At 44.9% G+C, this 14,398-nt stretch overlaps 1 protein-coding gene across 1 annotated transcript in view; it reads left to right on the top strand.

Moving 5' to 3' along the window:
- The window catches only part of WHRN (whirlin), a 618,751-nt gene extending 608,751 nt beyond the window's left edge, over positions 1-10,000 (top strand). Inside the window, exon 13 of the mRNA XM_069241507.1 lies at positions 1,005-10,000. Coding sequence (XP_069097608.1) covers positions 1,005-1,187 — 183 coding nt within the window. The 3' untranslated portion in view covers positions 1,188-10,000. The remainder of the gene's footprint in view (positions 1-1,004) is intronic.
- Positions 10,001-14,398: the final 4,398 nt, after the last annotated feature.

Here is a 14,398-nt window from a genome sequence, read left to right as displayed (position 1 = left end):
ATGGACCGCCAGGGCCAACGACCGCGGGAGCACCGCCAACAGGCTGGCGGTGCTCCCATGGCATTCTGACCGCGGCGGTACAGCCGCGGTCAGATACGGGAAACCAGCGGTTTCCCACTGCCCAAGGGAATCCTCCATGGCGGCGCTGCAAGCAGCGCCGCCATGGGGACTCCGACCCCCTTACCGCCAGCCTTGTTCTGGCGGTTTTGACCGCCAGAACCTGGTTGGCGGTAACGGGTGTCGTGGGGCCCCTGGGGGCCCCTGCAGTGCCCATGCCAATGGCATGGGCACTGCAGGGGCCCCCTAACAGGGCCCCACCAAGATTTCCAGTGTCTGCCACGCAGACACTGAAAATCGCGACGGGTGCAACTGCACCCGTCGCACCCCTTCCACTCCGCCGGCTCCATTCGGAGCCGGCATCCTCATGGTAGGGGGTTTCCCGCTGGGCTGGCGGGCGGCCTTCTGGCGGTCGCCCGCCAGCCCAGCGGGAAACTCAGAATTACAGCGGCGGTCTTTTGACCGCGCAGCGGTATTCTGCCGGCGGGACTTTGGCGGGCAGCCGCCCGCCAAAGTCAGAATGACCCCCAAAATCACTAAAGTATTCGACAAAAGTATATATTTGTATGTTACATAAATATGGGACTATTCAATTTGCAATTTGATATTCTCACTGAACACAAAATAAATGTGAATACATTCTGATAAGTAAAAAAATATGCAGGAATAAATGCTAGTGAAAATATTCTAAAAATAAATAGCATAACATTTGAAGCCTCTCATATGAATCCACTCTGACTAGACTTTTCAGTTAATAGAGACATGGCAGTTATGGTACAGGCAATACATGGTTATAGATGTTCAGTACATAGGCTCTAATCCCTGGCTACGATACTGACTACACTGGGCATCAATACAAATTGCCAAGATTTAGGAAGCAGAGTCCTCACTACAGACAGTTGAGTTTGAGATTAGATCCCAATTGACTCTCTTTTTTCTTTTTTCAGAGGGGCGGGTCTGCTCACAACTGCAGGAAGCTGAAGGTGGGTCAGGTGATTCTGGAGGTGAACGGGACCCCAATGCAAGGGATGGAGCACCGGGACGCTGCCCGTGTCATCGCCGAAGCCTTTAAGACCAAAGAGAAGGATACCATTGATTTCCTGGTGACAGAGTTCAATGTTGCCCTCTAGGAATGATGGACGAATATGAAAAGATCAATGGAAGAGAAGGAAGGAATCTAATCCAGAGAGCAGCTGGAGAACGGACTGGAACGGACTTACAGAGATCTCCGTCATAGATCTGTGTCGTGTGTTAACCTACCTAAATCACACGCTAATCTGCATACTGTGCAATTGTCCGTGTCCATCCAAAGTGTTCCCACCCTGCTCATGCCCCGCGTGCTCTCCCTATACAGCGTGCTGACTCCCTGCTGCTCGAGTGCAGTCAAGCATGGTACAGCGTGCCCAGAAAAAGATGGTGCACCCAGAGGCATCTTCCTGCTGTCTCTGAGCTGGGATATCCACCTACCCCGGTGGGTCAACGATGCATGGATGGCTCTGCAGTTCTCAGCAGAGATGTCTTGTGGAGGGTTGGATCACAGAGACTACATGGCGGTTAAAGAGCATGAGGATGAAAGAAACTAAGGAAAGATGCAGGGGACAGTAAGCATAGCAAGAGAGAGGAGGAAGGAAGGAGAAAGAACGAGACAGGCACACACCAATTAACAGAAGAAAAAGGAAAAACCTCTAGAGAATTGAGAACGAAAGGTAATTTAAACACAAGAGAGTGGGGGAAGATAAGATGGAACAGTAGTGAGACTAGCAAACAAAAAGAAGAAATGTTAGCACATGAAGAGAGACTATACTGGGGAAACTACAAGCAATAGCGGGGAGGGAAGACCCTAGAGGAAATAAAATCTAGAAATGCACCATGAGGCAGATTGAGAAAATGACCAGTAACGCTGCTCTACATAACGCTTACCTGGAGGATCCAACAGAACTGTGGATCTAAAAATAACCATTATTCTGCTCCAACTACTTCCTTCACCCCAAATAATTTCATTGTTAAATTTGAGTTGGACCAGCATTTTCATGTATGTGGACTCTCAACTAAACTTGATACGGTTGAGAGGGAACTGTGAGAGAGAGAGAGAGACACATGTAAAGGCGAGATCGACTGAATAAGAAAAGGGGGCGAAAGACAATAAGACAGAGAAGTGGGGCAGCAATATATAGAGACGCAGGAACATGAAGAGAAGTTAGAAAAGGAAGAGTGACAAAACAACAGATGAGTGGTAGGAAAGATAAGAGACATACTAACAGGGACAGAAGCACAGAAGAGGCATGCACCACTACTAAGAAAACTAAAAATGAAATAAGAAACAATAAAAAGAGAACAGACACACACAGATAGTTCTACAAAAAGATGGCAGCAATTAAACAGTGGGACTTTAGGAAGTGGGGGAAGGTTTGTCTATCTGTGTAGGTGCCTGCGGGTGTAAATGGGTATCAGCTTTTTAATGTATGTATTTGTATATATGTTTTATCGCCTTTGTGCATGTCAAAATGCTTTAGGTATGTATATTGACACTTCTCTCCATTTCCAAAAATGGGTTGCTCAACTGCACACATGCACTTGTATCTAGGGTACATTTTATACGTGAAGACTTTCACAAAAGGGATTTGTCCGTGCACAAAATGGAACGTGTGAGCGTGAATTGTCTTGAAGTCTTACCTCACAATGCTGCAAAGGTTCTGGCCCTGGGTGGGTAGGAAGTGTAACTAACTTGGGTCTGAGAGCATCTCTCCTACATAAAGTGAAGGTACAAATCTGTCTTGATGTACCTCTCGCCTTCTCAGGGGTGTCCTGGTCCAGAAAAGGACCCGTGGGAGGCCCTGGAGGCCTGCGTGAAACATTGCTCATACATTTCATGAGCTCTTGTGTTAGGAATGTCATTTGCACCTTTAAGAGAGTGGTAAATATGGAACCGTGTCTGTTTCCCTCCACTGGTACTTAAATGCGATAATTGGCCCAGGTGGATGGAGAAGCAGCAGAGCCAGACTATCAAGGATGCTTTTGTGCCTTTTATCTGTCTTCAGAACGCAGCTGGGGCCCAGGGGCATCATCATTCAGGCTTGCATGAGGGCACACGACACCCTCGGTACCTCACTGAGGAGCATAATGCCGGCCTCGTTTGGTTCATGCGTCAACGAATAGTGAGGAGTGGCGACAGCGAGCACACCTGCTGCATAAGTAATCACGGAGAGGTAGACTTGTCTGTGCATGGACGCTCCTACAAAGCTTTGTGCGTCGTGGAAGTGGCTCTGCATTCTCTACTTACCCTTAAAATGTGAGGGAGAAGCAGATAAAAGAGGCCAAATATTGTAAGACAGGATAGTATAATATTCTACATCTAGAGTATTCAGGGAATTGTATTTTCAGGTGTTTCTGTCCGCGGTCCCTGCAAGCAGGGTGCGTTGGAGTACATGCATGTCAGTGCGCATGCGTGAAATAAATACACATGCTCCGTTGAGGTGTCGGAGCAAGGACTCATGGGAGCTCCAACAAATGGAACAACGTGGCCCGCCACTCTGTCTGCGATATGTTGGAATATGCCATATGTCTGTTGTAGCTTTGTGGTCTGGACAGTGCCTGTGCGTCAGCATATGACGTCAGTTTACGCAGCTCAATGCATGTGACCTTGAGACAGTCAATAGGGGGATGCTCGTCACCGAGTACGTTTCTTTCTGTGGTAGTAACCATTTGTATATTATTAGTTATACATGTGCGTAGTAGAGCATATGTGTGTCTGCATTTATTTGCCATATGTTTTTTTCTGTGCTTGGATGGTCATGGCTGCACATCTGTGCGTCCATGTGCAGCCATTTCTGGTGGCAGAGAGTCGGTATGGAGACGAATGCATGTTAGCAGCAACTGTGGGATTGTGATATAAGTTATAGTGCGCATACCTCCTTCACCTCCCTCTTTTCCCTACCTCTGTAAATGTTTTCTGTCTAGATGCGGGGTGCCCAACGTGGGTTCAAGAGGGTCGAATCAGACCAAATCTTAAGGATATCCACGTAGAGTAAACTTACATGGCATCATTTTAAATGGGAATGACTTGCATAGTTGGTTGATACCATGAACACGACCCGTGGGTCTGGCCCTTTTGGGATAAGGTGGGGCACCTCTAATCCTAAACCTTGAACCTTGTTCTGCCCCCCAGTCTATCCTGCATCTCCCTGTCTTCACTTCCTCCTTCGTCTTCCTTTCTTCACTTCCTCCCCCAACTTCCGGTACCAGCCCCTCTTTCATCTTCCTTACTCCACTCCCACTCGAATCACACTCTCTCTAAACCCTGTCCCATCTTCCTCTCTCCCCTTTCCCCCTACAGTTCTCAACCCTCTTACATCTTGTTCTGCCCATTCCCACGCCTGTCATCCTCTGTACACCCTCTCCCATCTTCCTCGCTACACCCTCTCCCATCTTCCTCGCTACACCCTCTCCCATCTTTCTCTCTACACTCCTTCATTCAATTTCCTCTCTACACTCAGTCTTCCATTTTCCACTCATCACCAGTCTTCCCCCTTTCTCTCTACACTTCCTTCCTCCTCTATGCACTCTCTTCCATCTTGCTCTCTTGATTCCCACCCCATAATCCTCCCTCTTCATCCCCTCCTATTGTCCTCTGTTCACCTGCACTTTCCTCTCTGCAGTCCCTCTTCCATCTTCCTCTCCTCTCAAATTCTTCAATGTCCCACTCTACACTCACTCTTGCATCTTCCTCTCAGTGGGGTAAGAAAAGTTGAGGGGGCCACCTTGTAAAGTACAAGCCCCCCACCTTCCCGGCCCACCACCTGGCAGCTTTGTTAAGAGGGGCCCCTGAAGGTCGCCCCCCGACCCGCACCGCGGGGGCCTATGTTACGCCACTGCTTCCTCTCTTTCCTCCCTCTTACATCTTCCTCTCCCCACTCATCCATCTTCCCTTCTCCCCTCTATATTCTTCTCTCCACTCCTCGTCTCTGAAGCCTAATTGTCTTTCTTCTCCCTCATTCACATTTCATACTCCACTCCTTCCTTTCTGCTACTCTTAAGCACGCTGCTGCCTCCTTTCCAACTTCTTCTCCCTCAACTATCCTTTTCACTCTATTTACCTTTCTTTATACAGCCTCCTTTCTTCTTTCTTCTCTCTCTTCCATCTTTCTGACTCTATTTTTCTTCCTTTCCATTATTGTTAACAACTCTTCCTTAAAACTCATGGGATGTCATAGACAAGGGACTTAAACACCTCCTTTACATCAAGGACTTGGACATTACGGTGGGTCCTGAAATGTATAAACCCTCACTAGCTTTTCTCTTTTGTGTACTTCCTAGTTACCCATTCCTAAGCTGCTCCTTCTGGTCCAAGCTATTGGAAGTCTGATTTACATAGTAGAGTCCACCATGTTCACGTCTCTTATGTCCCTCTTTGTAAGTGCCCAGCCTCTGCGCTTGCCCTTAGCCCCTTATCTTCTTATGCATATTATAACCAGGTTTACAAGTTACCCACTTGTACCAGTGCTAGTTCTCCAAGTTGCTCCACATTGTGCTGGCATTGGTTTTTGGCCCACGCACCCCTAGTTAGCCTACAACTCACGGAGATTGTTTTGTTTTTTAGATCCTTGAATGTCTACTTTTTTTACATAGCTATCTACTTGTTTCTATATATAAAAATAAGAAAAGGTGCAAACTGACTCTAGACATCTTGATCCCTTGGTGATCTAATTGTGACCCTGTATAACTTCTGTGGAGATGTGGGTTTCCACATTTTACCTGGCGGTGGTAATCCAACAGATGACAGAGTTCTTCAGCATGATGAAGTACCACACAAGAAGGAGCTAAAGAACGCATGGTCTCCCTGGTCATCCATGGTACACACCCTCTCCCATCCAGGCTGAATTGCAAGATAGCTACTATTGCAGACACCTTTTCTCCCTAGAAGGTGTGGCTAACTTTGGTTGGGTGATGCTATTTCTTTATGACTTCCCCCCTCTCCTTCTCCTTCCCAAAGACACCTTGAAGCTGCGTAGCTTTCACAGTCTCTAACTGATTCTGCTCTCAGATGTACATCTCATAGCAGAGCTCTTTATTCCACTCCCAACTTAAAATTAGCGATTGCAAATTATGAGCGCAATACAGTTTGATAGTATTAAAATGCACATCAGATCTCAGTACCAACTAATACTCTCGGGAGGAAAAACTACACTCAGGCAAAGGGAAATAGTAATCCCCTCGATGTATGTGAAGATCAATTATCAGAAACTGTGCAAAACTTGGCTTGTGTATTAAAAACCTTGTCACTCCCTCTTTAAATGCCTTATTGTCCTAGTCAGAGGGGCTCGTTCTGCAGATCTCTATTCTTTAGCTTAGCAACATTTGTTTCTGAATGTATATATTATGTTCACTTGATCTCAGTGACATACAACATGAGTGATCTGGAAGCACCTACAAGGATATTCTGTAGGTCTCAGTGTAAGAGCAAGGAGCTGAGTTTCTGTTACTGCACTGCCAAAATCACCAATCACATATTTGGCCTACTGATCCAACTTCAATCTTCATTTCAATTCTGAACAGACACTTTTTTTCCGGCAAAACCTGCAAAACCCTGTAGGCTAAGCCACTTTGGGATTGGTTAATCATTTGTTTTTGTATCAGAGGCACCCACCCATTGCAGCTCCCTAATTTGTTTCTTTAAATCTTTGCTCATAAGCCTTCAACAGTCATATGAGACCAATACTAATGGCTTGGCTTATGAGAGCATTCTCCACTCCAGCTACAGGCTTTGTCAAGTTGCAAATTATTTTTAGTTTTTTTCATAAAACAAAGTTAGTTCTTCCTACCTATCTTCCACTTCCTCCTAAGTTATCTCAGAGTTTCACATTAGTAATTCCATAGTGACTTCTACTTAATTTCTGACCCTCCTAGAATGCAGAAAGAAAGCTGGTTTGTCTAAATAATGAAAGGTGTCTCACATCTACGAATAACAAATTGTATGGCTTTATTAAGCAGGGTTTTAATGACATATGGGCATTCCTCCCCTGGGGGTAAGGTTTCTATCTCTGTGATCATCCTCCCAGTAGGCATTCCCATTGATGCGTTCAGAAACAGTTTGGAATCTACCCTTATTTAGTGTCATGGCACCCTGTCAGTTATGTACCATGTAAACATAAGGCCGACATTGTATTTGTTTTTCCAACACACCTATGGAACTGACTCATAGGACTGATCATCACAGTGGCAAAGCTCTTTGAAAGCAGGTAGGTCAGTCTCCAAAAGACTGACTCGTCACACCCCACCTATAGTCATCGTGCATTTCATTCTTCCCAGAGGCCTGGAAAAATTGGACTTTTGTGAGTACGTGCAAGTTGCTCGTAGACGCCCTTCTTACACATGATCTAGTCTACCACCCCTTCACTGTGCACAGCTTTAAGGCGCAACAGAAGTTATGTGGGGAAACATGGCTCAAAAGAGGTATCGCTAAGGCATGCACTTGTGCACAGGCTGCCATACAATTTTTACCTCTTTGCTGTGCTCAGAGTTCTGGTCCCCTGACTTTAGGATGGGGGCATCGCAAGAGTCTGAAGGTAAGTAACATGTACTTATTTCTCTTTTTATCTCCCCTGCTGTATGCCTCCTTTATTACCTCTTCTTAAAGATAATTCAGGACCCACTTTTACTCCATCTTTTTACAGCTAACCTTCTTTTAGCTGGGGGTGGGGGTCCTGAAAACCTGTATGATGTGGGAAATTAGTAATTGGCTTTCTGTGCATTATGAGTACAGGGTGTGTGTTTGTGTCTGTGTGTCTCTATGAGTTTGAGGTCATCCTTGTGTTCATGTTCTGTGTGTACGCATGTGGCTGTGTGCGTGCATGTATAAGAGCATGTGCACATCTGCAGATGTGGTCATGTTTGTCTGCCTGTCTTGCTCTTTGTATGTATGTGTGTGTGTGCGTGTGGTGATCCCAGCACTTACTGGTAATGTACTTAAGATTGCATGGTGCCCCCAGCTTCTTGTGGTAATGTACTGAGAGTTGAATGGTGATCCCAGCCTCTTCAGGTAATCCACCAAGGATTGTGCGGTGACCCCATCATGCTCTATTAATGTAAGGAAGGCTTCATGGTGACCCCAGCATCCACCATATAGGTACTGAGGGTTGCATGATGACCCCAGCATATTCTGGTAATATACTGAGGGTTGCATGGTGATCCTACCATCTTAGTAATGTGCTGAGAGTTGCAAGGTGGCAGAACTTTCCTAGATTAGGTTGAGAGGCATATGCCAACCTAGCTAATGCCCCAGAGCACAGTGTCAAGCCTGTGACAGCTTTGCTAAGGCATGTCTATCAGCTGCTAGATCATTTATTTCTTTATTTGTGCAGGTCGGAAACCCACAAGCATTAACCATAAGCAGTAGATCACTTTACACAGACCAAATCAGGAGGTTACAAAATGGATGTGCAGACTGCTAACAATAACAGGATTAGAGATCAGAAAAGAAAACATTTGAATCACAGTAGGAAATCTTATATACAATAGCCTAAAATGCTAAAAAGATTTATATGTACAAAAATAACAACAGCTGTGGGAAATAAATACTCTAGTAACACAGGATTGAAACAGTAGGTAGCCAGAGAAAGGTGCTAGAAGACAGCATATGAATGAACGAGCATTTTCATAGAGCGCATGGCTGATGCAAAGAGTGTCCCGGCGCTAGCGAGAAACCGTTCCAAACAGGCTACATGTTAGATTTGCCCAAGCAGCGAGTTTTTTTTTTTCTTTTTCGGAACGGTGACTCCACATTCAGTGTGTGGAGTGAAGCAGGAAGAATGTTTCATGCCCTAGAGGCCAGAACCGAGAAGGAGTGAGCGTGACTCTAAAACCGTGAAATTCTGGCTAGGCCAGGGGATTGTAGAATATAAATCCCCAGGTAGAATCCAGATAGAATTAAAATCTTTGGAAGAGGAGAAGCTTCGGCTCTTTCTTAAAGGTAGCTAGAGCGGATTAAGACTAAGGCAGATGCTATTGCTGACCGATGTGCCTGTGCCAGTCTAATTAAAATCTTGCATGCTCTTTCTAGAGAAGAATGTGATTTATGCTAATTGATCAAAGATCCAAGATGTCCACAAATGCCTCGCATCTGGCTCTAGATCACACATGGCCACCAAAGGATGCATTCCACACACCTCTGTCTAGCCTTTGCCTGTCCTAGTATAGCTCAAGCCTTGTAGTTTCTGTTTGCTACAAATGTGTCAACCAATATCAAACAATATTTCATTAGTTCCACAAAGAACTGGAAGACTGGGGTGAGCATCGAGGGATTATGCTAACGCCACCAATGCCGGGTAGACAACTCTCATTCTTTTTGTTGCCTCATTTCCAACCACAGTCGAGCAGTGCAACAAAAATAAAGTTAACAAGATCATAGAAGGTACCATCTGCTAATAAAGATCTAAACATTCATTTAGTAACACCACCAGCATAATGACTCAAGCAATTGGAATTAAAGAAGTGAGATTCAACCACAACACACTAAAATAATTGCCCACACATGACTGTAAATTCAGCAAGGTATCACTGATATGTTTTCAGAGTCCCCTATCTTTCACCATGAACACCATACTCCACTTAGCAGCCCGGGTGCTATTGTTGGCAAATAATAGTCCTAGCTGTAAATCCCACAGAAGGGCCTTTTCACACTCCAAACGAGTCCTGTTGTCCCAAATACAATACTTCTAGGGTCCTTTTCAATCCACTGTGTTCACTTCCTTCCACATGGGTGCCCAGAGCCCCTGCTCTATTTGTTCTGGAGCACCTGCTCTCTTTGCTGTGACTAACCTTGGGATCATCGCTCACCCTGCCATGAGCGCCTCTGTCTCTCTGTCGTGTGATTGTAAAGATTCCATACATTGCAGCCAATCTCATGGTATTTATATACAGAGCTTGTGAGTTTACTTTTTCAATAAAATCTACATAATAATTAAAAAAGAAACCTCCCCTAGATGGGAGCTTGGCTTTTTGTCTGATTCTTAAACTATTGATATCACCTGTTTATTTATTTGGTGTGGGACTGAGTCTGGAAGGCACCTTGGAGATATAATTGAAGATGCCCCAGCAAAGAAAGAAGAAATACACACTCAAGGAGCACTACAAATGTTCCAGCAAATGCAATTTTATAGTTCCTTAATGGAAGAGATGTTATATTGAAGGTGAGAAGGGACAGTTATCCAGTGGAGAGGAAATGGGTCCAAAGTCTCCATCCAAAGTGGGTGACGGGATGGTCGTGGCTCTTCAAACAAGCATTTGCAATGTAATGAGTCTTGCGTTTGCTCGAGTTAGAGCTATAGCGTTGTAAATTTCTAACTGGACTTTTCACTTTTCTTGCCACATAAAAATAAAATAAAAAGTAATACATTTAACATAAGCCAGCTGATTTAAAGTGCCATGACTGTCATGAGCATGAGTGCAAAGGAGAGACACAAAAGGAAAAGTAAGTTCACTCGCAGTCAAACATATTGGCAAAAGTGCGATTATCCATGTAACAGGGTCGATGGCCAAGGCGGTAACAAAACTGCCCCAAGGAGGGACAAACATATAGCATTTACCAATGATAAAGGATTTTTGAAAGGCAAGCCCATGAACAAATGATAATGGTGGGTGTGATTCAAAGCCAACAGATAGATTATAACACATCAGAGCACTTGCACGCTTGACCTAAAAAGGCCAGTAGAAGTAAGCGTACAGATTGAAGGATGGGGTCTTTTTGAATCTGGGTTAGAAATAAGAAATACACTTTCGTTTGCTGGCTGAGAAGGTTGTTGCCTCCATTGGTTTGACATCTTAAAATGGCCAGTTTTTCTATTCTTTCTAAGAAGAGCATCGACAACTGAATGGTTGAAAACTGATCCACAAAAAAAACAAAAAGAGAGATTAGATATTGGAAACCTTACTTTCAAGACCTTCAAAAGCCAGCGCACACTGGAAGTGAGTCCGACTAATACCAGACTCTGTTCTACAGAAATGTCTAATGGCTTTTAATCCCCTTTGCTATGGAGTTATGTGCTGTTGTCTTTCTCATGTTAGTTAGGTGTAAAGAGTCTTCATAAAAAGCACAGATTTCCTTATACTGTCTCATCTGTTCCTTATAGTTTTTATTTCATTATCCTGCTCTCTTTGACCTGTGAGTAGCCTGCTTAAGTCACTGCATCATTCATATGCTTTATCAGGTGGAGTAAAAGGTTGAAGAAGGAATATCTAGGTGCAATCAAAAGGTAACACATCAGCATTTATGGTCTTTGTCGGTAAACATGCAAGATAAAATAAGGCGCAAAAATGACAGATGCCCTTGGAAAGCTACAGCTGCTTTGATAATGGAGTCAAATTGGAATATAGCCTTAGAACCCGCCGTAGCGGGCTCTACCGGCTATTAAAGGCCCGCTCCCAGCGTTAAATGCCCGAGCCGAAGGCGAGGGCATTTAACAAGGGAGAGGGACTTTAATAGCCGGTAGAGCTCGCTACTGTGGGTTCTAAGGCTATTAGAACATTCTGCCACTCAGGGCAGAATGTTCTATTAAAAAAAAATATGTTCACGGAGCCCGAGGGGATTAAAATCCCCTCGGGCTCCGTGAGGCTTTGTTCACAGTTGTTGCTGTGAACAAAGCGAACATTGGAATGTTGGCGCTGCGGGCTTTTACAGGCCAGTAAAAGCCCGCAGCACTCCATTGTTTTCAATCGAGCCCCCAGCATTCCAATGTTCTAATTTTTCTTACAAATAGGCACTGTATTGCCCCCTTTGCATGTTTCTGGGAGAAATTCTTTGCTGAACATTTTCTTCACTAAAGATGTAAGTAAACTTCCTACCGAGGGAATTACAAACTCCATTTGGCCATATTGCTCTTGATTAGTTTAAAATTTCTAATGTACCTTGAATGTCCTCTCTGATTATGTCAGTAGTGACTATCCAGAAAACAGCGATGGATTATTTTGCTGCCCTCCTCAGAAACAAGGTTTTAAGAATTATTAGAACATTGGAATGTTGCGAGCTCCATTGGAGACAATGGAGTGCTCAGGGCTTACTGGCTGGTAAAGGCCCAGAGCATCAACATTCCAATGTTCTTTGTTCACAGCAACAGCTGTGAACAAAGGCCTGATGGATCCCGAGAGGATCAGGTTAGGTTTGCTCCTGAGACGTACTTTGTGGTTGGCACAACCCTGCCCGTTCTTTAGGTAGAGATGTGTCTGCATAGAATATTCCAAATATAAAGCAATTGCTTCAGGAAAGTATTTCTGGAAAGCTGGAAAGTCACCATCATTCTTACTCCCCAAGTTCTGTGCCATGCTTCACAGAGATTGCTGCTTTATATTAAAAGGCAAACAATGCTGAGGTGTTCACTCTCCTCCTTAAATGCCTACTGATAAGCAGGACCATTGTATTTTGGACGTGTATTTTTTTGCTTTACTTTGCTGTTCCTGCTTCATCACTTTGAAAGGTAACCATAACAGCTTACGATTTCTTGTTCTGCTTGATAGAACAGGATGGTTTCTAAACGTTATGTGAATAGTTTGTTATCAAGATTAAGAGTTTGACACATTCATGGCTCTGTCCTGCTGCTAGCCAAGAGAACACCATCACCCACAAACCTTGACAAAGAGATTGGCCCGATGTAGATTTAGGGAACATCTTGAGAAGCCATTCTACGGAGGCTAAAAAAGAGGCCCACCTGGCACACTGAGGAACCTCACATTTATCAGTAACACCCTATGGTGCAAACCACAGTCACTCAATTATCAATTATAATTCAACTTTTATTCTTAATAAATAATGGTTGTTGGAAATGGCCCTTTTTGCAAGGTTATGCCCAAACTTTTTGCCTTCTTCCTCCTATTTTTTTTAGGTCTGTTTTTGCTGGTTTATTGTCTCTGTGCACTTTACCACTGCTAATCAGTGCTAAAGTGCAAGTATCCCTATAGAAATTGTACTGTTGATTGGTTTATCAATGATTGGCATATTTGATTTACTAGTAAAGTGCACTAGAGGTGCCCATGGCGTGTAAATCAAATGCTACTAGTGGGCCTGCAGCACTGGTTATGCCACCCACATTAGTAGCCCTGTAAACATGGCTCAGTCCTGCCACTGCAGTGTCTGTGTGTGCAGTTTTAAACTGCCAATTCGACTTGGCAAGTGTACCCACTTGCCAGGCCTCAACCTTCCCTTTTACCACATGTAAGGCACCCCTAAGTTGGGCCCTAGGTAGCCCCATGGGCAGGGTGCAGTGTATGTATACTAGTGTGTTGTATATGTCCTAAGAGTGAAATACTGCCAAATTCGGTTTTCACTGTGCAAGGCATATCTCTCTCCTAGGTTAACATGGGGGCTGCCTTTAAATATCCTTAAAGTGCAGATTCCCTTTGAGAGCAGATAAAAATTTTGAGTTTAGGGTCTCTGAACTGACAATTTAAAAATACATCTTTTAGTGAAGTTGTTTTTTAAATTGTCTGTTTGAAAATGCCACTTTTAGAAAGCAGGCATTTTCTTGCGTATACTATTCTGTGACTCTACCTGTTTGTGGATTGTCTGTCTGGGTCAGTTTGACAGTTGGGCTGTTCACACCTCTCCTCTAGACACTGACACAAAGGGGGACGGGTGTAGCCTGCATATCTTGATTAGCCATCTGTGCTGGAGAGGAGGGGATGAGTGGTCACTCACACCTAAAAGGACTGTGCCTGCCCTCACACAATGCCGTGTCCAACCCCCTGGTGAGTGTCTGGGGCCTGGCCTGGACAAGGAAGGATCTTGCAAACACTTGAGACTTTGCTTTGAAGTTTGCCAACTTCAAAGGCAAAACTGGGTATAAGAAGAAGACCCAAAACCCCAGACTTTTAGAATCTTTCTGGAATCAAGAGGAACCTCGCCCAGGAGAAGAGCTGAAGGAGCAGTACTGTCCCTTTGCTGTGTTGCTTTGCTGGACTGGCCTGCAGTTGCTGCTTCTGCCTGAAAAGAGTGCAAAGGGTGAACTTTGCTGTGTGTCCTGCTTGAGAAAATTCTCCAAGGGCTTGGAGTAGAGCTTGCCTCCTGTTGGAAGTCTCAGGGACACCAAAGACTCAGTTTCCTCGACCTGCAGCACTGGGAACTGTGTGTTTTGTGCTTTTCATGAGGAGAACCCACTGCGACGCCACCAACGACGCCACTGGCCTGCACCATGACCTGCCGACGCCACAAGGAGTCACGTTGCCCTGCTTTGCACCGCGACCCTGGTCTCACTGACGCCATCATCGGATGACTTCACTGAGCCGCTGCTCGCACTGCGACCTGTGGGCCCCGCACTCCGTCATGGCCTGCTCACACCGCAGCCTGGGCATCCCCGAT

The sequence above is a fragment of the Pleurodeles waltl genome, chromosome 6 (genome assembly GCF_031143425.1).
Source record: "Pleurodeles waltl isolate 20211129_DDA chromosome 6, aPleWal1.hap1.20221129, whole genome shotgun sequence".
Classification (NCBI taxonomy): Eukaryota; Metazoa; Chordata; class Amphibia; order Caudata; family Salamandridae; genus Pleurodeles; species Pleurodeles waltl.
The sequence above is the reverse complement of the archived record's forward strand: the minus strand, read 5'-3'. Positions and strand labels throughout refer to the sequence as shown.